At 45.4% G+C, this 25,952-nt stretch overlaps 1 protein-coding gene across 1 annotated transcript in view; it reads right to left on the bottom strand.

Moving 5' to 3' along the window:
* Window positions 1-25,952, bottom strand: part of LOC128330944 (immunoglobulin superfamily member 1-like) — a 64,047-nt gene that overhangs the window by 31,923 nt on the left and 6,172 nt on the right. The window contains exons 4-9 of the mRNA XM_053264313.1: window positions 19,610-19,645; window positions 16,073-16,368; window positions 12,432-12,734; window positions 11,461-11,754; window positions 4,662-4,952; window positions 1,881-2,171 (exon numbers count right to left, since the gene is read on the bottom strand). Of these exons, the coding sequence (XP_053120288.1) occupies window positions 1,881-2,171; window positions 4,662-4,952; window positions 11,461-11,754; window positions 12,432-12,734; window positions 16,073-16,368; window positions 19,610-19,645 (1,511 nt within the window). The remainder of the gene's footprint in view (window positions 1-1,880; window positions 2,172-4,661; window positions 4,953-11,460; window positions 11,755-12,431; window positions 12,735-16,072; window positions 16,369-19,609; window positions 19,646-25,952) is intronic.

Genomic DNA, 25,952 nt, shown 5'->3' with positions numbered 1-25,952 from the left:
CACTCTGTGCCCAACTTCTCCCACCAGACTACTCTGTTATGGAGAAGGTTAGGGGAAGTTGGCGGGCAGGGGGTGGAGTAGCTGTGGTCCATAATACGACCATCTCCCTTATCAGGGCCCCTGTGAGTCAGTCGACTTAATAATAATAATAATAATAATAATAATAATAATAATAATAATAATAATAAATAAATAAATAAATAAATAAATAATTCAATTTCTATACTGCCCTTCCAAAAATGGCTCAGGGCAGTTTACACAGAGAAATAATAAATAAATAAGATGGCTCCCTGTCCCCAAAGGGCTCACATTCTAAAAAGAAACATAAGACACACACCAGCAACAGTCACTGGAGTACTGTGCCTGGGAGTGGATAGAGCCAGTTACTCTCCCCCTGCTCAATAAAGAGAATCACCACGGATTCTGTTGGCGTACCATCCACCCCACTGCCCAACTGACTCCCTAACTGAGCTGACAGAGTTGGTGTTGGAGTCACCCCGACTTTTAGTCCTGGGGGACTTCAATATCCACTTTGAGGCTGACTTGTCTGGTGCGGTTCAGAAGTTCAGCTCAGGAGACCATGACAACTACGGAGCTATCCCAATTAGTTTAGGACAAACCCAATTTGCCGGCCACACACTCAATTTGGTCTTTCGTTCGGATCAGTGGGGTGTTCCGTGGGTGGGGGATCCGGTGGTTTCCCCATTGTCATGGACGGACCACCACCTGGTTTTAAATTTGTTTTTTACACTGTTTTGAGCAGTTTGTTTTAAATGGTGTTTGTTTTTGCTACTTACTTGCTGTACACCACTGCACCCTTTGGATGGGGCAGTGTAGAAATGTAAATAAATAAATAAGAGAAAACACATGTGCAGTTTTAAAAAAATTAGGGACAAACTACATGCTGAGGCTGTTCTCATGCACAGCCTAACCCAGGCTGCGTGTGAGAATTACTGGTATCAGGCCTAATCCTGGAGGGGCAGTGCCATCTAGCCCAGTTTTTTAGCCCAGCTGTTAGTCAACGTTAAAGGAGCAAGTGCTCCCTTAACTCGGGCTACCTGCTCGTGCGTGAGCCCAGGCTGCTTCCAGCCTGGCCGCACACAGAGACAGGCACCTAGAGCTCCTGTCCTTTGGGGGAATCCCTCAAAGCACTGCGTGTGTCGCGCGGTGCATTGTGGGATCCCTAGAGGCTGGGACATGTTGTCTTGGCCTCTAGAGCTGAGCGCTGGGCCATGCAGTGCTGCCCATCTGGGAGAGCGGCCCATGCTCCCCAAAACAAGGAATTGCTCATCTGAGGGGAAAGTGAGTTGACTCAGCCTTCCTCCTTGCCCACCCGCCGCTCTGCCCGTCCGGTCATGTGAATGACCTCGCTATGTTAAATGCTTCGTTTGCCCGTTCTTGTTTTCCTTCTTCTTCTGATTGAGGTGTAGCTAGCTGATACAATCCCATCCCCACCCTCACCCCCATGCAGTGACTAAACTGGTGGAGGGAAAGACTGAGAAGATGGCCTTTATTTCTGATAATCCTGCCCTAGCCCAACTCTGCTTAGCCATAGAGATACATGGGGAAGATTCCTGGGGTAGAGCTGCCATCTCTTTAACTACCCCTGATTTTGTGAAGTCTACAAAATAGACCAGTTAGCCCTAAGCAGTTATGTTCTCCTCATGAATTCATCGCTTTCTTAAGCAAAACCTTCATCTGCTGAGTTTGCTTGTGTCGTGCTGCTAACAAAGACACAGGAACAAGGATACTGCTCTCTCTAACTTAGTTTGGGCTTTCATGTGTCGTATCTTCAGTTAATTAAGCATCAGAGATCCCCCCTGCACACACAAGCCACATCAGTTGGAAGGGTCATGAGAATGCCAAGCCAGTTACCACACCTGATACCAGAAGCTCCACAGGGTCACTGAATTCTGAGATCTGAAAAGGTCTTTCTAAAAATGCATAGCTGCAGTGATAGTACCCGAGGTGCTCCAAGCTGAGATTGCGAATGGAAACTCCACCATTATGACCATCAAACCTCATGGGCCACATTGCTGTTGGGTCTCCAGCCTTAATGAGATAAAAGTTGACAGGTCCATCTTCACATTGACAATGAATAGTGACTTGCCCACCAAGGGCCACTAACCCACTGGGGCTGATGGAGATGGCAGGTCTGGGTAAGCTGGGACCTGTGCACAGAAGAAAACAAACATAAAAAGATTTGCTGACCAGCACATGATTAGGCTGTAGGGCAGGAAGACACATTGGGGCATTGCTTTCCCCTCTAGTAGATAAAGCCACATATTTCTTTCTCAGAATAAACACAGCTTTGCTTTGCCTGTTTTACCTGTTTTCCTCTTGTCTCCGAGGTGCTTCACATGACACGTGTGAAACGCCTGACGGGATTCTGTGGGGAGACTGGGCTTAGCCTCGCAGAGGGCATTTGCGCATGTGCGGTGGCCGCCAAAATGGCGACCACTCGCTTTTACGGAGGCCCGAAAGGGCCAAAAAGGCTTCACTTAGCCGGCCACGGCGGTGAAGAGGAAGGCTGGTGCGGGGAGAGGGAACCTGCACGGACACACACATACACCACGGCTGCAGCAAGCCCCCCAAAGGGGCTACATGTACTTGCTTTTATGTTTTAGTTTGTTTTTTTTAAGTTCACAGACCTGCTGGACTGGACCCGGTGGTCCAGTTCCAGTCTGACGGAACGGGGGTGGGGTTGGTTCGATCATGAACCCACGAACCGTTGGACCAGTTCCGCACATCCCTACCGGTGATCTGCACTGTTCAGAGCAGTGTGGATCGTGTGGGCGCTCAATCAGAGCTGCTGTGAGCAGCAGGATGATCATTTGTGGGGGGAAGGTAGGTCCATTTCTGGCTTCCCCTCCACCTCCCTGCCCCTATTTTGGGCATGAGAATGACCTTTGCACATTACTGATCACATGGCATGTCTGTTAAGGCATTAGCCTTGGGTCCCAGTTTCCTGGGTTTGTGAGGCTTGAGTTTTTACTCTGTTGTCAATCCAAAACCGTCCTCAGTGTCACATTAGGCTTGTTCACATGACCATTTGGGGATCGGCAGGACAGCTCCTACCCCATTAGCAGCACAGGAGCAGAACCTTCTAGGGATGTGCGCAGAACAGGTGGGGGTGGGGGTTCAAAGGGGGGGGCTACCTTTAAGGGTGGGGGTGGGTGCCCTTAACCCTTCCACCGCGTTTCCTCTGCTGGCGCTCCATTTTAAAAGTCTCTGACGAGGTGGTAGCAGCGTACTTCCCTGCCACCCCGGTGTTCTCCTCAGCCAGAAGTAAAAGGAAATACCCGGCCTGCATATGCCGCGCTCGCACATCAGGTGGCCATGCGTGCAGGCGAACGTGACATGCATGCTCATGCGTGCCAGGTGCTTCCTTTTAACTTCCAACCGAGGACGACACTGGGGCAGCAGGGAGGTATGAGATCCATGAAGGGCCTCCGAACTGATTCTGTGCACATCCCTAGAACCATCATTGGGGTCCACAAATCCAGGGAACAGATGTGCAAGGCAGCCGCTGTATCTGTTGTTGAAAGGTTTTATCTGCAAGCCCTGCCCCTTCCTGGAAAGTCCTCCAAAGGTGCCTCTGTCTTCTCAGCATGCTTTGCAGTGCCAGGAGACTGGAAAAGCCAGAAATGTCCCCAAAGTGGGTGGGGAGCCCCACCAAGGGATTAATAACTGGGATGTACTAAAACAAATGACAAGCATGCCCACTGAAAACAGTGGGTGCTTCCTGAAGATCCACTGCAGAAATACTGGGAGCTATGAATACCTAGTGACATGCCTCTATAGAAATAAATGCATTAATTTTTAGTATATTCTTTCATAACAATACAATATGATAATAGCAAAGTAAGGAGCAATAAGAATCAAGGATAGCATAAGAGAGCCCGCAACTACTGTATAACAAAGATTATGACTAGTATCTCTTCTCTCTGACCCTCTGCTGCAGTGACCAGCAGCGACCACTGCCTGAACCTAACATCTATGAAGAATGTATGACTGCTTCATGCATTTTTTACTTTTATTTTGCCTGTAAAGCTATGTTCCTTGATCTACCATAAAAACTCAACTTTTTAATCTCTTTACTATGGTACTGGACTGTGCTGAGTTTTGGACTACCTTAGCCCTACCCACACTGCTGTGGCAGCAGTCTGTGACCAGATCAGCCATCAGCAAGGGATGTGATCCTGAAGCTACTACAGCTTTGGCAGGGCTGGGTCCGCCTCTTGCCATTGAATTTCCTCACTTTTTTGAGATCAGTTGGAGCTGCCACACCCATTACTATCCCTGTGAACCAAAGTTTGTGTGTGTGTGTGTGTGTGTGTGTGTGTGTGTGTGTGTGTGTGCTTTAATTAATAACAATATACACACAGCCCCGGGGACACAGCTCCATGAAGCTGACTTCTCTGTGTTCCCCTAAATAAGATCCACGATATGACAACTGATTTTCTTCTCTTCACAGGCTGGAAGCTGCTTCTATTTTCTGTATGGACACTTGTGCCATTTAAGAAGTCCAGGATGGGTCTCATTATAAATGCTCTTATGATAATGCTCCAGCTGGCATTCAAAGTGGAGAAGAAAAGCATACCAAGCCAGGTCTCCAAGGATATTAATCTGTGGCATCTGTGCCAAGTTAGAATCCTCACCTAACACAAACAGCTTCATATCATTGCTGGTCTGCGAGATGACAAAAAGCTCTGACAGGGGTCTGTAGCTGCAACGGTAGCTTCCCCCATGCTCCAAGGCAACGTTGCTGATACTGAATGTTGCTTGATCCTCCTCTGGCTTCATTGAATATAGCATAATTTGACCTCTAGGGTTATGAAGAAGGAACCTCTGGATTGGAACTTTGGCCCAGCACTGAATGGTGATGTTGCTTCCCAGAACTGCCACCCTGTCGGGGCTCAGGGAGATGTTGGGCCTGGGTAGACCAGGATCTGTGAGCAGAAAGAAAACAGCTTAGTACAAAAGACGTCAGAGCTCCATCTATATCCCAAGGATTATGTAATGTTGCAGGTAGAAATGGGGTACTACAAGTTGATCTTCAGAACAAATGGAAACAAAAGCTGACACCCCCAAATCCTAGGCATTTCCATGGCTCTCCATTCTTACCAGGGTGTGTGTGTGCATCTGGCTTTATTCAATTTGACACTTTGTTTCAGCTGGATTTAATGTGAGCAGCCTATTTGCATTCATTCGCTGATACAATGGTATCTGAATCAGATCAGATTCTGATCCAATCTGAATTCTCTGTTCTGGGCACATCCCTACAAGAAAGTTGCTTCTTTAAAGCGAAAGAAAGGAAAAACAGCATTCTTAGGAAGCAGAACTCTGTAGTGATTTTTAAAAAAATTATTTACATTTCACCACTAATCCCCAGACCTCAAAGCAGCTTACTACACACACACACACACACACACACACACTAGAAGGGAACGTCACTCCTATTTGCTTCTGTACTTTGCCAGCTACCAGCTTTCTAGATTAGGAGGAAAAACACTTGTACTCGGCTGCACTTGGGTTTGAAAAGCCCTGAGTGTTTTTTGTTGTTGTTCTGTGAGGCCTGAGCATATATGATTTATGATTTTCACTCTCTTCAGGCCATAAAAGGTTAGTCTGCTGTGTCTGGTTGAGTTGCTGCATCTGGCAGATTTGTTTGCAGGTTGTTTACTCATTCCCCTGGAGACATTATCATCAAGGTCACTTGCAGAAGGAGCTATTTTGCTTCTAAGTTCCTTTGCAAAAAGATTATATATTCTTTGGCCTTCAGGGCCCAGGCAGTGAAGCAATATAGCCTTCTGCTTTTTGGCATATAATCAAGGGTCTGTATTGTGAGGAGGTAATTGCAGAAATAGGACCTCCATTGTTTCCAAGCAAGAGCAGGTTCTCCTGGGCATTTTCCATATTAGACCCTACAACAGGGTCACGGCATATCTTGTAAATGGGCTTCCATACTTCCTGTGATGTGGCAATTCTGTCAGCAGGATGTCATTCACATTTCCGATGCCTCATTTTGGAATTTATCACTGCAATTTAGTGCTATAATGTTGTATGTCCATTGCAAAAACACAGCTGTATTTTTCCATTCTAGGATGGTTACAACACTGTTTCGGCATTGTAAATGGTGTGGTGTGTGGACAGTTCAATCTGTGCGGTGGGGTGTTGGCTGTGCTGAGCTGCACCCACCCTTGCAGCTGCCCATGCAGCCGCTTTTGCCCTCCAAGCTCCCCTCAAGAAAAAGCGGGCTGAGTGAGGAGACCGCTCTGCCTCTGTAGAGCTGCCTGCCATCTGCCCAAGCCTCACTACCGGGACCTGGCACAGAATTAGGGCTACCCCCTTTGGAGAACACCGTTATTCCTGTCGCTACCCCTGTGCCCAGAGCGAACAGCCAAAATGCAGGTGGTGGTGCTGATGCTCTTACTGGCATGGAGATCATCAGCTGCTTGAGAAAACTTTGCCTGCAACATTTCTGGGAGCTCCTGGGCAAGTGAGGGAGGCAGCGGAGGCAGGAGCCCTGCATGGGGCTCAGCAGCCAGCCAGCAGTGTGTTAAAAGGGCAGCACAGAGGGCGGCCCTGGCCCTTGTTCTGGGAAGGCACTGCTGCTTCCCCCTTAAGGCAGGAGTTCAGCAGTGTGGCTGCTGAGAGGGAGAGAGCATGTATCTCCTCCTCCCTGAATGACACAGCAGCCTGCAAACTCCACCTCCTCAGCAAGGAAACAGAGGTTGGGGGAACTGTAGTGAGTGCAGTGAGATGGAGCATGAATCACTTGCAAACTGAACTTGTCAGGAATGTAGGAGGAAGAGTGGGAGAGGAGGATGAGAGGCAGCAAGTCTGGGACCTGGCATCCTTGGTGGAGCTGTGCAAATGCAGTATTGTGTTTTGCTTTTTTAAAAGTTTTTCTAGGATGTGTGCAATACCCCCAAGCAAAAAACATGTTAAGGTAAAATAAAAATCCAAGCCTCACACTTCATCATCCCCCGCCTCCTCTGCGACCTCATTGGCCAAAAATGGGGCACAGAGAGCACACAGTATGGACAGTTCCTGCTGGGAATACACGTCCTTCCACAGACTATATAACAAACAGCTTCAACCCTTTCTTTACATTTCCAATGAGATCCTGCAAAGCCGAAGCATTTCACACTCCCAGCCACTGTAGAGCATGTAATCTGGAAAACTCCCTGGGATGGAGATGGGGGGGAAACATGGGGCCGGTAACTGAGCTATGCTGCCGTGGGCATCCAGTGAACAACAGAGTCCAGGATTGATAAGGAAGATGTACCTCCAGGGGTTGTGCAGGTCAGGAAGCTGGAGAAACAATCAGCAGCAGTGATAGTAGAAAGTAGTTCAGGAATGTAGGCCCAGTAATGAAAGGAAATGAGGTTGCAGGAACATTCACAAGCTTTGCAGGCTGACATGTGCTGGTTCCAAATCTAATCACCAAATATTTTTATAACTGGTTCGCCCATACACACAAGGAAATCATAAGTAGATATAACTAAAGGTTTATTCAGAAACAACTCCATTTTTTCCTTCTCTTTTTCCTCCCTTTTCCTTTTCTGACTCCGCCCCACACTCTCTTTACAGGATCCCCCTTAGGACAAGTGTCCAAACAAACTGCAAAAGATTACTGAATTGAAAACAATATCTGGCTCCTGAGATGCTGGAGGAGTCTCCTACCTACTTGTCTGCGCTGGCTTCTGCTTCTTGCTGTGGGGTAGAGGAGTGCGTGATTGAGGCGTCTTTAAACAACTGAAGCATTTAAAATAATTAATTCAAGCTGTTTTTATTTTAATGTAAACTGCCCTGAGCCATTTTTGGAAGGGCAGTATAGAAATCAAATAAACAAACATAACAAATAAATAAAAAGTCCATAATATACGATGACTGTATTATTATTATTCTTTCTTCTTTTACATGGAAGAAGAAAGGAACAGTTTCCTTTCGTTTGAGACTGAATACTTGCTGAAAAAACCAGGTGTTGTGGAGAAAGCTAAAAGGAAGTTAAAGGACTATTTTGAATTGAATTTAAACCAAGGAATGGATAACAAAATAGTCTGGGACGCAGGAAAAGCGTTTATGAGAGGTTTCTCCATACAACAAAATGCATATTTCAAAAAACAAAGAGGATTGAAAAAAGAGGCACTATTGATGGAGATTTCTAAAAAAGAAAGAGAACTAATATGGGCTAAGGATAAGAAGAAGATTACTCAAGCCATTAAAATGCTTCAGCAACAACTTTCTATGTTAGTATTAAATGAAGTTGAACGGAACTTAAAATATGCAAAGCAAAAGTCTTTTGAATTTGCAAACAAACCAGGCAAGTTGTTAGCTTGGAAAATTAGAAATGAGAAAAAGAATAAGAATCCAAGATACTAACAAAAAATGGGCTTTCTTATGATGAAAGGGAAATTCTTTAGATACTATTCTGAACTATACAAAGGAAATAAAGTAGAAGATATAAAAATTGACCAATTTCTTAAGATAAAATATTCCAAAACTTTCTAAGGAACACATAGAAACTATGAATGCACCAATATCAATAATGGAAATAACAGAAGTAATAAATCAAAGCAAGGCTAATAAGGCGCCAGGACCCGACGGCCTATCAGCTTCATACTACAAATCATTTAAGGATCAAACACTACAGCCTTTGCAATGGACGATGAATGATATTTTGCAAAGAGGGATTATGCCGGAGACTTGGAAGTACGCCAATATTGCAGTAATTCCAAAACCGGATCAAGATTTAACGCAAGTCAAGAATTATAGGCCAATCTCACTCTTAAACAATAACTATAAACGTTTTGCTGCCATTTTGGCAAGGAGAATGAAGGCTATACTAAGACTTTTTATTCATGAAGATCAAGCAGGCTTTTTGCCAAAATGGCAATTAAGAGATAATGTGAGAACTGCTTTGAATGTATTGGAGTATTATGAAAAACACAATGATAAACAGATAGCCATGATTTTTCTGGACGCAGAGAAAGCTTTTGACAATGTCTCCTGGCAGTTCATGTGGAGATTATTCGATGCAATGGGAGTTGGTAATAATTTCAGTAGGGCTATTAAGACAATTTATTCGGAGCAATATGCCAAAATTATTGTAAATGGGAAATTATCAGACAATTGCAAAATACAGAAAGGAACTAGACAAGGATGTCCACTTTCCCCATTACTTTTTATATTAGTACTGGAAGTGCTCTGTAGAAATATTAGAGAGGATGATCAATTACAAGGCCCAAAAATTGAGAAACAAGAGTACAAACTAAGAGCCTTTGCGGATGATGTAGTGTTTTTTTTAGAAAATCCATTAGAGAAAATCGGAAGACTCTTGGAAAAAATACAACAATTTGGCCAACTAGCTGGGTTTTATATAAATAAGATTAAAACAAAGGTGTTGACAAAAAATATGGATCAGAGATCCAAGGACAGACTTTTTGAAATAAGTGAACTGAAAGTGGAGAAAAAAATTAAATATTTGGGCGTCTGGTTGTCAAACAATAACTCCTTGTTTTCAAATAACTATATTAAAATATGGAATACAATTAAAATTGACTTGCAAAGATGGTCTAGAATGAACTTGTCTTTAATGGGAAGAATCTCAGTTGTGAAAATGAATGTTTTACCTAAAATGTTGTTTCTTTTTCAAACTATTCCTGTAATTAATACTCTAACTTGTTTTAAGCAATGGCAAAAAGACATAACTAAATTTGTTTGGCAGGGTAAAAGACCAAGAATTAACTTTAGAAATTTAACAGATGCTAAAGAAAGAGGTGGTCTTACCCTGCCAGACTTAAGGTTGTATTTTAATGCTGTTTTATTTGACATGGTTAAAAGAATGGATAGCATTAAGAAATCCTAGAATACTTGATTTGGAAAGATTTGATAGAAGGTTCAGATGGCATTCATATTTGCGGTATGACAAAAGTAAAATACATAAAGATTTTCTGAATCACTATGTAAGAAGGAGTCTAATGAAGGTGTGGGTAAAATATAAAAAATGGCTGGAACCTAAAACTCCGTTATGTTTATCCCCGATTGAAGCTTTAGTACGTAAAGAGACAAATATGCTACCGCAATGGGGTACCTATAGGGATCTGTTGCTTTTTCAAGAAAAAGGCTGTAAGTTGAAAAATCTAATTGAAGTACAAATTTTCGTTAGTAATTGGTTTCAGTACCATCAGTTAAATGAAGTTTTTAAGAAGGATGTCAAACTTGGATTTGAGGATCAAATGTCGAGATTTGAGAAGGAGCTATGTGAAAATGATGAAAAATTAGTGTCTAAGATGTATAAGCTGTTGCTTTTGGAGGAGACAAGAGATGAAGTGGTTAAAACGTCTATGATAAAATGGGCTCAAGATGTGGGTCATAATATAGATATGGCAGCTTGGGGAAAATTATGGAAAACTGATTTAAAGTTCACTGCATGTTACACTTTAAAAGAAAATTATTATAAGATGATGTATAGGTGGTATTTGACGCCTAAAAAATGGCGATAATGTATAAAAATGTTTCAAACAAATGTTGGAAATGTGGACATTGTTAAGGAACTTTTTTTCATATGTGGTGGTCTTGTAGGAAGGCAAAGGCTTTTTGGGACATGATATATAATGAGTTTAAAAAAAAAAAAATTAAATGACATTTTCTAAGAGCCCCGAATCCTTCCTGCTGGGAATAATGCAAGGAGAGTTTCCCACAAGAAATTTAACATTTTTCATGTATGCAGCCACGGTGGCCAGAATACTATACGCACAGAAATGGAAGGACAATGAACTGCCCTCAAAAGAAGATTGGCTGATAAAAAATTTTGAATACGTGAAGATGGCAAAACTTACAGTACTGATAAGAGATCAAAATTTGGAAGGTTTTAAAGAAGATTGGAAACCATTCTTACTGTACTTAAAGAACTATTTTCCTAATATTGATTTTTCAACAGGGTTTGAAATTTAGCAATATTAGCAGGTTGAGTAGATTAAAATCAAGTTTGGTAAGATATAGGATATATGTTTTGAATTACTATAGCAAGGGTTAATTGTATAATTAGTGATTCGCGCTGATTAGTCAATTTTTTTTGTTTAATGTGTGATGTAATGAGATTCTTAAGATATTGTTAAAATAAATAAAATAAAAAATTATATATATATATATATATATATATATATATATATATATATATATATATATATGAATGACTGTATTATTTGACACTTTCCTGCAGAGTTCAGTCTGGTTCATGGGGCAGCAAAAGGTGGAGTTTTGCCTCCTATTGATCTCTCCTTGTGACTGCCCTTTGCAGATCATATCTAGTGCTTTGCTAAGTAACACTCAGTAGACACAAAAGCTACAATCTTCCTGCTCCAACACAAACTTACAGTAGAGGAGCAGCAAAGGTCTTGCACTACCTGAGCAGAGTTTAGGGGAGTGCATGCAAAGTCATTCCTTTACCTGCAATCAGAAGCTCCACAGGGTCACTGGGCTCTGAGAGATCATAAACATTTCCACTGAGGCTGTAACTGCACTGGTAACTCCCTCTGTGCTGCCAGCTTGCATTGTTGATGAGGAGAAAGTTGTCCTTAGTTCTTCTAGTCACCATGAAAAGAGGAGGCACAGGGTTCGCAGACTTTTGAAAATAGAAGACTGTGGCTTTGCTTTTGCTCCTGCAGTGGATGGTGATATTTCCCCCAAGGTCAACCACTTCCAGGGGCTGCAGGGAGATGGTGGGTTTCTCAAATTTATGTTCTGCAAAATGAAACAGATAGGACAATGACAACATATGGCCTTCCAAGAGACTCAACACTCTGCATTTCCATCAACGCAAGAATGCAGACGGAATGGGCCACACCATTTGTTTTCCTGCAGCTCTCACAGCAACCCACCCAATGCTATCCAATTTTGACATTGTAATGCCCAAAGACAGGAGCCCATCCTCAAGATCAGGAGGTGAGCAGGCATACCCAGTACTGATCCATGGCATCCTCTTGGGTTCCTCTCTTTCCTTTTCCTTTTCTATAAGCATCTGCAAAAATATGCCATTCCCAGCTTTTACATATTGCTGACATTCGTTGGGGTCCCCCTTTCCTTTACAAAGACAATGAGGCACTTCACACAATTAGTGTGAAGCACCAGGAGGGTTCGTGTGGGGAGAGCGGGCTTAGCCTGCACTTCTCACACACGAGCAGTTGCTCATTGCTGGGTGCCCTGGCCCTGTTGCTGGGTGCCCTGGGAAGAATGTGCTTTCTTGTCCCTTTCCTGGCTCTTGTGCCAGCTATGAGGTCCAGGATGGGCCGCTCTATAAACATTGTGCTTTTAGAAATGTTCAACATAACCCTGAATCAGAGTGAAACTGAATGACAAAGGCATATCAGTCCAGATCCCCAAGAATTTTAGTTTGAGGAATGCTGAGTTAGGACCTTTACCTACTACAAACAGCTCCACTTGATTGCTCAGGCGGGAAATGGAAAACCCTGACAGGGGGTTGTATCTGCAACTGTATCTCCCCCTATTATCCATTTTCACATTGAAGATGGTGAATGTGGCAATTGCATCATGTGTCATGGCTGATTCTGCTTCCAACTTCATCACCATATATGCATCACTGTGATAAAGATAGAACTTCTTCTTGCTCAGATAATTCCCATAGCACTGAATGGTAATGTTGTTCCCTGGAAATGCCACGTTGCTAGGGCTCAGAGAGATATTGGGTCTGGGTAAAGCATGATCTGTGAGCAGAAAGAAGACTGTTTACTACAGAAGGTGTCACAAGCTCCGTCCATTCCCCATGGACTAAGCCATTTTGCAGCCCTAAGTGTGGTACTACTGGCTGATCTTTGGAACAGGAGAAAGCAATCGCTGCAGCCTCAGAACAGACAACAAATCCCAGGAGCACATGAGCCATTCCCTGGATTTTTATTTATTTATATTTATATGGCGCCCTTCATCATAAGACCCCAAGGCAGTTAACAACAAGAAGATAAAACAAAAAAACTCAATAAAAGTCATAAAACCAGAACAAAACATAGCAAAAAATTTAAGAAGAGCAGGGACAGCTCAATGGCCAAAAGCCCAAATAAAAAGGGCAATCTTCACTCTCCTCCTGATTTGATGCAGCATAGGTATGTACCAATGCAAAGATAATTTAATACACTATCTTTGGGATCTGGTTCAGGCAAAACAGTTATGAGTTTCTAAGCCCTGTGCTAGTTTTGCCCTGTGAGGCCTGTTATTAGCTCCCCTGGATTCCATAGGAAAGGAGGGAAAGGGCCTTTTAAAAGTTAAGCCATGGAAGACAGCAACTTCACATTTGAGTTCTTAAGAACTCTTGGGGGATGCCATCTGGCCCTGGTGATTTGATAAAATTCAAGACAGTTGGGAATGTCATCTCTTGTCACCTCTATTTGACTCAATTCTTCAGCCACCATCTCTGAGAAACTCAGTCCAGATGTGTTCAGTATCCTCCAACATAAAGACAGATGCAAAGAACTCATTTCAGTTTCTCCACAATCTCCATATCCTCCTTAATAATCCCTTTCATTCCCTGACCATCTAATGGTCCAACCACCTCCCTGGCAGGTTTCCTGCTTCAGGTGTATTTAAAGAAGTGTTTATTATTTCCGTTGTTGCTTTGTACAACCCGCGTAATAAACTTTAGGATCCAAATACCTTCAGTTTGAGGGAAGCGTTTAGGGAAGGCAAAGAAATTGTACATTAAGCTTCCTAACTTAATCTGCCTGCCGTGAGAGCTGTAAAAATATTTGTCGTTCACATTATATGACAGTTTCCAGTCCCGAGTATCAAGTTACCTGAGAGTTATAGTTTCCCAAAGCTCCTGAGTCCTTAAGGACCCATAAGTGTCAGCATCTGTGATACTGCTGCTGCCTAATGAAAGCACAGCGGCAGCCTCTCTAAGTAGTGTTGCTGATGCCAGCCGGGGCAGCCAGAAGGGACAGCCATTCCATGACATTCCATTCCATAACATAAGGTGAAGTTGCCTCACCTTAGCTCATGGGGATTGTTATGGCGGTCACCTGAAATGGTGAATTATTGGAGTGCTGGTGGGACAGCAAGATGCCCCACCACCCCACGTGCCTCCCTCTTCCACCTATCATTAGAGCACCTCTTTGCTAAGTACTGGCACAGCCACCACTTGGCTGATGGCAGTTCTGAGAGGATGCATGCCATGTGTGTGCACGCATGTTTGCGTGCCTGTGCTGCTGAGTCAAGAAAGATAAAGCAGGGGAGGAGATAGCATTTTGTGTCACATTTTGTGGTGCTGAGGGCTTGGCTGCTATTGCCTGCTGGATAAGCTTCAGTGGGAAAGGGAAGTAATAGTGTGGAGGGCTTACTGCTGGGGTCAAACAAATTATGGATGAAGCATGAACATCAGAGAAACTTCAGCTCAGCATGAGCCTCTAAACCAGGGGTACACAACTCAAATGCCCCAGTGGGCTGGAACCAACCATGACTTGCTACATGGGGCCAAGGTCAATTTAATGCACGTTAATTACTACATTAAAATTTAAAATATTATTAAAAGTGAGGTGGCAGAGGGTTGGTGTCAGTAGGCTTTATTCGGGGGGTAGGGGACATCTGGTCTCAAGTGGCCAGCTGCATTGAGCTGCTGCCGCTCAGTTGGAAAGGCCAAGAGCTCTTTCATGGCTCCTGCTCTTGTGGCAGGATATTCCCTTCTGGGGGCCAGCAAAAAAGTCCCCATGGGCTGGATTTGGCCCCTGGGCCTTATGTTGTGCAGGCCTGCTCTAAACTCTGGATTGTGGAACATAGGAAGCTGCCATATACTGAGTCAGACCATTGGTGCATCTAGCGTAGTATTGTCTGCATAGATTGGCAGTGGCTTCTCCAAGGTTGCAGCCAGGAATCTCCCTCAGCTCTGCCTTGAAGATGCCAAGGAGGGAACTCGGAATCTAGATACTCTTCCCAGAGTGGCTCCATCCCCTGAGGGGAATGTCTTACAGTGCTCACACTTAGTCTTCCTTTCATATGCAGCCTCAGTTGACCATGTTTAGCTAAGGGGACAAGTCATGCTTGCTACCACAAGATCAGCTCTCTTCCTGAGGAAATGCAACCTAATAATTTCCCCAATCCAGAATTTCAACTTCACTAGGCTAATGTGGCTTCCAGAAAGGATTCCTCATGTCCTGTATGTATGAGATACATTGGTGCCACCTATACTGGGGAAATATTCTGGATTTATTGCTCCTTTCCTACAACACCTGAGGCCCATCCACACATTGAGGTCATTCACACAATAAAACAAATGGTGTTCCACCTGAGTTTGGGAGTTATGTGCGCTCCCAGTTTTCCGTTTTGTGGAAGCAAAGTAGGCGAAAAACCTGGGTAGAAGTGATTGTGTGGAAAGGTAGGAGGAACAGCTACCAGGTTTCCCTCCTGCCTTGCTTCCACACAACCTAAAATTGGGAGCACACATTGCTCCCAAACCCGGGTAGAACAGTTTTTTTGATGGTGTGAATGACCTCATCATGTTCAACACTCATACAATGAGTGTACAGTGTGCACAGGTACAGATCTGTACACAGGTACAGTCATTTACATAATATATTGAATGCAGGTACAGAAGTGCAATTCCTATCTGTACCATGCATTAGAATGGCCTGTATCCAGGTTCACTTTTGAAATGAACACAGGTACACTCATTCACACAAACACATGTATGAGTGTACAGACATTTCTACACTTGTACAGCATAACATCTGAATCAGGCTCTTGACTCACAATGTTGCATTGATGCAAGGAAGGTTGCATCTAATTCTCAGCACTTTTTTTCACCTTGCACCAAAAGAAATCTATTAGAAATCATGACTGGGCAACCATGGCCTCAGGAAATCCCTCTATAATGTTCAGATGACCATAAGAAAATAAGAAGAGCCCTGCTGGATCAGAGCAGGGCCTATTTAGCCCAGCATTCTGTCTCCATCAGTGGCCCACACCAGATTCCTTTGCAAAGTCCACAAGCAGAATATAAAGGCATACTTTTTCACCACCATTGCTTCTTTAAAGGTGGATTTTGAAGGAGGCCTCTTACCTTGTCCCAGCACCTTCACAGACTTACTGTGGTATGACAAGGACAGCTCTGAGTCAGAATAGTAACAGGTGTAGTTCCCTCCGTGCTTCCTGCTCAGATTAGTGATGACAAAAGTCACTTTTCCATTGACCTGGTTAGTGGCATTTCTTATGTTCTGGCCATCTTTCTCCAGGTAGAAATGCAATGTCCATGCGGAAAGGTGACTATCGCAGACAAATTCAATGGTGGTACTTTCTAGCCAACTGAGACAATGGCGGCAAGTAGTTTTCATGTCAAGTGAAGGAGCAGGAAGACGCCTTATAGATTAGCAAAGAAACAAGAACAAAATCGTGTGCTGGATTCACAGACACATTGCAAGGGAGATCCCTTGTCTGGGTTTATATTTCAGCATCAGAAACCAAGTTAATTCCTCTATGAACAAATCAAAATATAAAATGCAACCAGTTGTACTGTAGAGATGCAGTTTCCTTAATACACTCTGAAGCTATTCCCATGATAGGTAGAAAGTGGGCTAACGGAGCCTAGCCCGCTTTCTACTGATCATGGGAAGCATTGGGCTCGCAGACGAGCCAGGTGGTTCCCAGGTGGCTAGACCACCTAATCCACCCTCCCTTTAAATGAGGTTAACGGAGCGAGTGTTCCGTTAACATCATTTTATTGCTCTTGTGACATCGCAGCATGCGGCGACACACGGGTAGACCCTCCAAGGCCTCGGGGTCCCCCCAGAATGCCCCACATATCCGATCCTCACTGCCCCGATCCCCGCAACCCCCACTGGCTCTGTGACGGAGCCGGTAGTCATGTGGGCAGCCGATCCGGCCACCCAAGGCTCCGGGCATGGTCCTCCGCGGGGAGAGAGGGCTAAGCCCACTCTTCCCACAGACCTCATTGAGGTGCTTCACAGTAATTGTGTGAAGCGCCTCTCTATTCTCCTCTTATTCAAATACTATGCTCTACTTTCGTTAATAGGTAGGAGTTCAGCTCCTCCTACACTAATGCCACATTCTTCCTCCAAATAGCTCTGGCAACCTTACTTTTTGGTCCCTGGAACTCTCCTGCCAAATATTAAAGAGTCACTTTGCATTTATTTAATTTTTTGTGAGTGTTCAAAGCATACTACAAATGGAATTTCAGAAATCCTCATGAAACCCTGCTGGCTAAATGAATATGACTACAGTTAGGGGAGTGGGAGTGTGTTTGTTTGGGGATGAATGGTAAACCATTCATCCTAGTAGAAGTAGTCCTAAGGTAGTTTGGTTTAATCTGGAAACTGGATTTCACCAGGTCTCCTCTATGTTTTCAACCTTCATTTTGATTCCTGCCCATACCACAGGCACAGAGGGGTGGGGGACGAGGGCGGGGGGAAGCAGGGGGAAATTGACAGCATAAAGTCTTCAGTCTTGAACTCTATCGTGTTTTTGCCAAAGTGTTCGACTATCCGACAGGGTGTCTTGAGACACAGGGGGACTATTCACACAGACTGCAAAAATCAGGCTAAGGGAGCCTAGCCCGACTTTTGCAGTCCGTGTGAACCACCAGGCTCGGCTGTGAGCCCGGTGGTTCCAGAGCGGGTAACCCGCTCAAGAAACCCGCCCCTTAAACCCGGGTTTTGGGATCGTGAGTAGCCACACCGCGGCTCTGTGGCATGGCTACTCACGGGGAGACCCCCGACCGGAAGACTTAAAAGCAGCCTCCCGGCTCGGAGGTCTCTCTAGTGTGCCCTGCGCGCTTGCGCAGGGCATACTGGAGCTTCCAGGGGCCGCGCAGCCCCCGATCTTCCCAGCTCCCACCGGCTCTGTCACGGAGCTGGCAGTCGTGTGGGTGGCCGATCCAGCTGCCCAGGGCTGCCGCCCTGCTCGTCTGCGGGAAGCGCAGGCTTAGTCTGCTCTCCCCACAAACCCTATGGAGGCAGGTCTCTGTGATCGTGAGACCCGCCTCAGGAACTTCAATCATCCATCCATACCCTACAAGGGAGGGAGGATTTCAGGAAAATAAAACACAGGGACCACATATGTTGTTTTCATTCTATCGGGTTGGGTCAGTTTGTGACTGCTTTGTGCTTTGCCGTTTGCAACATCTTCATCTCAAGTTGTATTCAAAGAAAGGCAGAATGGGCTTTCTTTCTCCTATGGGGCCCAATCAAAAGCACACCACTGAAATCAGTGGCTAGACTTGGATGAGAATATTCTCCAATCACTGTTCTCCTCCCTACCCACTGACCAAATATAGTTTGCCTGGAGGAGGGGAGAATGTTTAGGGGAATTTATCGGCCATTCAGCAAGTCTCAGCTGTTGGATTCTCACACCCAGGAATAATTCACATTTGTATATGACTGCTTCAGGGCATGACTAACAGAGGATATGGACCTCCAACACACCTTAAGGACATACTCCGGAACACACAGTGGGGAGGGTGGAAACGGGGAGGCAGTGATGGACCTACGTTCCCTCCCAGATGAATGGCAACGTTGCCTTTGGTACACAGCTGCACACTCACACAATCTGTGTTGCTCCATGCAGCGCAGATCTCTGGAGGCTGGGACTTGTTTTCCCAGCCTGCAGGAATCCCACAATGCATCTCATGATGAGCGCAGGTTGCAGTGCAAAAGTTCTATTGTTAAATAGAGAGAGTGGGGGCCCCACACAAGCGGAGCCACCTTTGTTGGGTTAGCTCAACTCATGAGTGTGTAGTCCGATAGAAGACTGAGGGTGTTTAACCCAATGGTCCTCCCCAGTAGACTGGCCTTCTCACTAGATTGATAGTCCACTGTGCCAGGGGAGTCTGCACAGACTGCTTTGCCAGGATGAGCCCTCACAAGAGCAACCTAGGTCATGGTACGACAGACACCCCCACCCCAGATCCCTTGCCCTCTTCATATACAGATTCCCTTCGAGGAAGTCATCATGTTCCCTTTCCTTTCCTGAGTAACAGGGAAATAGTGCGCCTCAAGATACCCCCCCCTCCCAGATATGTGGGGCAGTTTTGTTGTGGGGCTCTTAGGAGGTAAGTGGTGCAATCGTGGTCAGAACAAGCTCTGACATGGCATTTAAAGGGGTTTAAATGCCCTCTCTCTGCCGAGGGTGGACGGAACATTCCAAAAAGGCATGATTACGCTTGGCACGCCCCCTTCAAGATCATGGCCAATCGCAACCACTCTGGTGGCATGCTGGCACCTTGACCACAGTCTGGCGACGTGAGTGGCCTCAACAGACCAGGAAGAGGGAGGCTGACACAGGAGGTTGCTGTACCATGGCTGGATGAACATCTGCAATGCGATTTACGGTTTAAATTTGAAACTGTGGGCTCGTCAACCTCTGGTTTCACGCTAGGTGTGAATGTGGCCACAGTTTCTGTGAAGTCACACGCAATGCTGTCACATACAGCACCCTCACCTCCACTGCAACTTCCTTGTGCATAAAGGATGGGAATGGGTCCTGTCCCATCTCCCCCCGCCCCGATTATGATGCAGCAGCAGCCTGTGAAAACTCATCAAAGTGCTTCATTGGGCACTACTGCTCAACCTTGACCTGTTCTTACCTTTGATGACCATTTCCTCCGGAGCTAGAGAGAAACCTGTAAAGAGGAAAGAGTAAATAACCATGACAAATAAACAAAAACCCTGCTACACTGAAGAGCACTAATTCACACACAAACACACACAAATACACACACACACACACACACACACATGGCTTAATCTGAGACAGGGCTGTGTAACTTGTATTACTGTCTGAGCTCTCTTTCCTGAGCACCCAGTTCACAAAAAATAAAAATGAAGTGCCTCTGAGCATATGGAGAAAGCCCCTTCCACCGCCACAAAGCAATCACCTCCTACTTCCAAGTATCATGGAATAACATAGATGTAAAGGTTTCCAAGTCGGACAGCATGACTTCACAGCAGGTGTGAGTTCCAGCATCTTTCATTTCAGAAATTAAATACCCCACATCTCATCATTCTTTCTAACATGATGCTTTTAGGAAATCCCTCCTCCCCGTGGTGAGTAATCTTTGGCTTTTCTGGTTCTTACCCAAGAAAGAGGATGGAGAGTGCAAGCTTCATGATGGACTCTCTGGCTGGGCTCCTTCAGAGCCGATTCCCACCTTACCGTCCTCTGTTCTGGTTCATGTAATGTTTCCTGAGAGTCTCAAGATCACATCTGAAGCCACAGGAAACTGACGCCATCCCCTGAGAGGCCCTGAGCCTTTCAGAAGCTTTCTCCCAATCTGCATACAAGGTTTCCTGTGGTCAGATATCAGTTCCCTTCCAAAGTCACCAAATACGTGAAACAAATGCAGAAATACACAGAATGTTATTAAAGGTTGGAAAACAACACCTCTGAGATCAACATCGGAGGCCTTCTTCTCTGTCTCTCTCTGCTGTTGGTGCTACTGTTACTGTTACTGTTAATATTTATATACCATTCTTCAAGCTGTTCTTAAATAGGGATGGGCCCGGACTGGTCCGGAAAAGGCCTCCGGACCGGTCCAGACCTGGGTGGTTCGATTCGGGGGTGGGGGGTAGCTTTAAGAGCGGCGGGAGGGTTTACTTACCCCTCCCGCCGCTTTCCCGCTCTGGCGCCATAATGTAACGAGTAATTGGGGCGGCAGGATACCTCCCTGCCGCCCCTTCCCCGACCTTGCTCTAAAAAAACTCCCAGTAGTCCTTTGCGCGCACGCACGTTGTGCGCGCGCTTCACATCTCAGATGTCGTGCTTCACGTCTCTGACGTCTCTGACATCTCTGACGTCATGCGCGCGCTTCACGTCTCTGACGTCGTGCGCGCGCTTCACGTCTTTGATGTGAAGCGCGCAAAGGACTACTGGGAGTTTTTTTAGAGCAAGGTCGGGGAAGGGAGGTATCCTGCTGCCCCAATTACTCGTTACATTACGGCGCCAGAGCGGGAAAGCGGAGGGAGGGGTAAGTAAACCCTCCCGCCGCTCTTAAAGCTACCCCCCACCCCAGTGCCGGACCGCAGTGTGGCGGTTCCATGCACCCCCCCCATTCTTAAAGGGCAGAATAAGAGCTTTTCACTCTCTCCTCTCCATTAACACCACTTTCAGCTGAAGCTACAGATCCAAACAGATTATTTGCCGGGTCCTTACTTTCCTTCTGACCGCATTCACACATAACACAAGACCAGAGGTGAAGGGGCTGCCAATTTCAATTTCTGAACATCTGAATGCTGGCAAGTGCAGTTACAGCAGAAAATAGAACCCGTTTCCCTCTCCAGACAGTGACTTGTACCTTCAGTTTGTAGTGAGGTTTGTTGTCTGGACCATCTGCATGCAACACCGCAGTCTGGCTGTTTTGCAACCTGAGTTGAGGGAGGAAGCACCTCCCTTGATCTGGCTGCTATTGGCTGCTAGGGCTGTCCTTCAGTCAAGAAGGAAGCCCTCGCAGCCAGTTCTTCTTCCTCTCTTCAGTCAGCAAGACTGCAGAAAGGGAGTTCAATGGTATATCTGAATTTGGACAGGAGAGTGGAGAAGGGGGGGCGGAGCCATGGGTCCATTGGATCCGGCATTCCGTGTTGCATGCAAATACAGCCACTGTGTGTCTCCTTTTATTTTCTTGCTTCTGCCCTGTAAAAACCTTTTACCACCATCTCATCTTCTCCTTATTTAACCCAACTGCCACCACCAACTGCCCAATTGAACTCTTCCCTAGAAATTAAAGCCATGTGCCCTAGAATGGAACCCAGGTGTAGCTGCAGGCATCCCAGAAAGGGTGTTTGTTAACCCCTGAGTACCTGTTTCCTCACAGGTTTGTATTTATTTTTGGTGTGTTGTCTTAGAAGTTGGTCCTTGTATTTTTGTATAGTTTTCTTGAAAAGTTGTTAGCTGCCTTGAATATTCAATGGGAAGGTGTGGTAGGATATAAATATGGGCAGGTTCAGTGTGGACAGGAAGGAGAAGTATCAAGAACTGATTGTTGATTGCTGTTGAGCAGGCTTTTCAAAGGGGGCAAGGGACAGTTGGTTTTTCAAGGCTTTGTGGCACAAGGGCCATGACTGAGACTCCTCCCTACTTTGAGGGTTCCACCAACTTCAAAGGCTGAATGGCTGGGGTGGGGAAGAGGCTTCCTTAATAGCTCTGACCCTTTTTTGGTTTGGCAAGAAGCAGCAGGGATCAGCACTTGTCTGTTCCTCTTCTCTGAGTCAGGGTATGATCTTCCTGAGTGTTTGTGGGGAGGGCAGGTTGTTGGGATGTACATGACGCATTTTGGCACCTCCATTTCAAAGCACTGAAATGCTTTGATCTGCCTCAGCCAAATCGTTTCAGTGGGGGCGAACAGCTGCTTTAACAGAAGGGAGGCAGGTCTTACCAGCTCCTCCGTTGCTCCCCTGTTGCCCCAGTGTGGTACTGTCCATATTAAGCAGCCCCACTGTCTGTTCTTAAAAGCCAGCCTGTGGCAGCATTGGCCCAGAAATGGCTGCCATTTTGAGTGGTCAGCAACACTATGCTCAAGTTGCCATCTGCCCTGGAAGCCCTGCTCCAAAATTCTAAGGCTGTGGTGAACAGACTGCTACTTGAAGGGAAAGAGAAAAGTGCTTTGCACATGCTCAGACATTTTGCTTCACTTTCCACGTACGGTAACAAATTACAGAGATCGAACCAATTTGTACACTTTGGGCAACTTTCCTATCATTGATTCTGCTTGTCATAATGAGAAGGGGATAGGCCTGAGGTGGACATAAAATCCATCTGCCTCATTCCTGAAAATCTGATTCATCAGCCCTTCAGATGTCTGAAGTTTCACCAGGATTTGCCTAGGCAATTTCAAATCTATTTTTGAAGCCATGAGAGCCTGGAAATGGGCCAAGATTTTGGCATCCAACAGTGATTTCCTTTTCTGGACCTGGGGAGATTTGGAACTGTTTGTCACCTGAGAGACATCACCTGCGACTTCCTGCAGGGGCTGCTCTCTAAACCACCATCTTGAAAAACCTCTTTAAGGGACTTGTTGGCCATTGGGAACTGGAGAGTGGCAGACTGAAGCTCTCCCCTCAAGGGGCTCATTAGCTATTTGGGCCAAGCTCCATCTGCAGAAACATAGCACCAATTGAAGCTTTCCCTGCTTGGCAAATAGCACAAATGGGTAAGAGTCATGATTGGGACCATGTGCTTAAAGCTCCAACTCCTGCAGAGTCAGTTGGGGGCGGGCGGGTGGCTGACACAGCTGTGTTTACTAAGAAAATATTGTTTCAAACGTTTGTAAACCACCTTGAGATTTTTTAATGAAAGGAAGTATAAGAATTGAACAATCAATCAGTCCCCTACACCATGCTGCTTCTGGAATGAACATTACACATTATAAAATTAAACGAAGAATGTAAACACGTCCTTAAGGCACAGCCTTGCATATGAAAAGTTTCCAAAGCTTTATTTGATTCAGCTGATAATTAAAGTCACAGGGTCAGCATTAGGATGGCCACCTCAGTTTCCACTGCAGATAAAAGCAGCAACGCTAATAACGATCATGTCTCCTGGGGGATGAGAAGTGTTGGGGCCGCAGCAAGGACTCAATTTGAGGGAGGCTGAAGTGGGAACAAGCATATGGAGAGGTCAACAAGCTGAGGTCATGAGCCAGAGACTCAGGTCTAGGAGGAAGCAAGCATCAGTCAAGGTGGAGAGTCAAGTTTCCAAGAGAGCAGGGCAAGATCCAGGGAGTCAAGTTATGAGTTTATACAACAATGTTGCTCCAGCAGTGGTCTGTTGCAGACTGAACCCTTTTCAAGGGGAAATGGAACCTGGCCATGGTCTTCCCCTGAAGAACATAAAGGGTCTGCACCTTGCTGCATAGACACTGGCTGCGGCATGGCTTGGCTATCAGTGACTGAGTTGGGGTGACTGCTGCCTTATCCTCAGAACTTGGTGACAAGGCCAAGGAAGCATCTTTGGACCAAGGTGGGGTTTGGGACCCCCTGAATCCTAGCACAGGGGGCCCTTGAACTCTATCCCCCCGTTAGAATCCTTGGACACCATCCCTGTCAGGGATAGGCCAGACTTAGGGGTCATGACACCACAGACTGATGGCTTCACAATGGTGTTGCCGGTGTCCTAAGAAAGTTACAGTTCCTAGGTCCCATTAGAATTGATAGGACTTAATGTACTCATGAGAGTGTTGCCTGGTGCTTAGCCAGGATTCAGCTGTTTAGCATGCAACCCCCAGTGCTTCCTGAAGCTTGAATTTTAAGATGGAGATAAATATAATAGAAAAAGAGAACTAATGGCTCATCCCTCCACTGCAGGGTGAGTCCAACTTTGCAACTGACATGACATATGAGCATGTCAGAGCCCCAAAGTCTGGTACAGCTGTCCGTCTTGCCTTGCATGAACATTGCTGTGTTTCTCCATTTATTAGCTTCATTAACTGATTTTAAAGAGGGAAATTATTCTGTAAAAGTGCCAATGAGTTCTGGCAATTGGAGAGAGGTTTCTTGATGACATCAAGAATGGTCAGCCAACCAGCTGCTTCTGATTGTCAAAAACCAATTTGTTTTCTTCAAATCTTGACCGTGGAGAGGAAGAGGAATGAGAAAAGGGCACCTCCACCTTGTCACTCCTTCTGTAGAAGAGTTCATCTTCTCCTTCAAGAATGTTCCTGGGGAATTGAACAAAAAGAGCAGTGACATCAGGATTTATCACTCATCAATTTGAATGTAATGGATCATGTACCAAAGGTTCCTTGGCATCCTTTTAAACAAAATAGGTAGGAGAAACCCCATAAAATAGAAACTCACTCAACATGTTTATTTAGCCAACAGACTTGGCCACAACTAGATATAAGGTAAGAACAGTTCAGTCTAAAACAAAATCACAAAATATTAAAATTTTAAGGGACATAATCAAACTCTAAAAGAAAACTTTATATAGCTGCATTGGTACACTACACTCCTCCAATGTATTTCAAATTGTCCATGAAAGTGAGATACAAATTGTACCTTTGTTTACAGTACAAGGCCACCATTGTATATGTTATTCTTTCTTATATATCCAGAATAATAATCCGTGAGCCCGTTCACATGATGACACGCACTGCTTGGGTCGGAGAGAGTTTACCCAAGCAGCCTGTGTTGTCTGGGAGATCAGGAGGCTTCGCGATGCAGTTGCTGCAGACCCAGGTAGCACAGATCCTCTACCCAGGCAAAATGTGAAGTAGGAGGGGAAAGGAGTCCATCCTACCTCACTTTCTGGTTGTTTGCAGCACTGGGGCTCTGAAAATGGCCACCAGGTGCAGCAGCCATAGAGTCCCAACTGCAGTGCAATCAGGGAGAGGAGCCCTGCTGCATTGGTGAAGGCTGCCTCTCTGTTGCCCCCACAGTGCATTGAGGGATGTGGGAGGACTTCCTCCCCCAACCCCACTTCAGGCATCTACCGCCGCACAGGTCATGTGGGCATGTGAGCGGCAGAGTCCGAAAGAGGCGTCTATTGTCTGGGGGAAGGTAGGTAGGATCCTACCTTCTCCCATGCTCCCCCCACATTTGGTCATGTGAACAACCTCAGTAACTATTGATTAACTGATTAACTGAGAATGAGGCGAGTCTCACGATCAGTTCATGATTTAGGTTTGAAATATGGTATATTGGTGGGGAAATCATTTCAAATGTTGCAATTTTATTGACAGTAAAATTGGCCCAGCAAGCAGTATGAGAAACGTCTTGTAGAATCTTGAGGATTCAAAATAGGAATTGGGCCAGTTTGGACAATACTTTCCCCACATTGAACAGGCCCCTGTAATTAAAGAGTGGGATGTCCTGAGAGCTTGCACCTTTTTTCTTTTTCTGCTTTGCTGTCTTCCTGCCAGTGCATGTACAGTGTATGTAGTGTATGGGATGGGGGGGGGGAGTAGAGTAAAGAAGTCATACTGATGTATTTCCAAA

This window comes from Hemicordylus capensis, chromosome 6, assembly GCF_027244095.1.
Source record: "Hemicordylus capensis ecotype Gifberg chromosome 6, rHemCap1.1.pri, whole genome shotgun sequence".
NCBI lineage: Eukaryota > Metazoa > Chordata > Lepidosauria > Squamata > Cordylidae > Hemicordylus > Hemicordylus capensis.
This window is presented reverse-complemented; position numbering and strand designations above follow the sequence as displayed.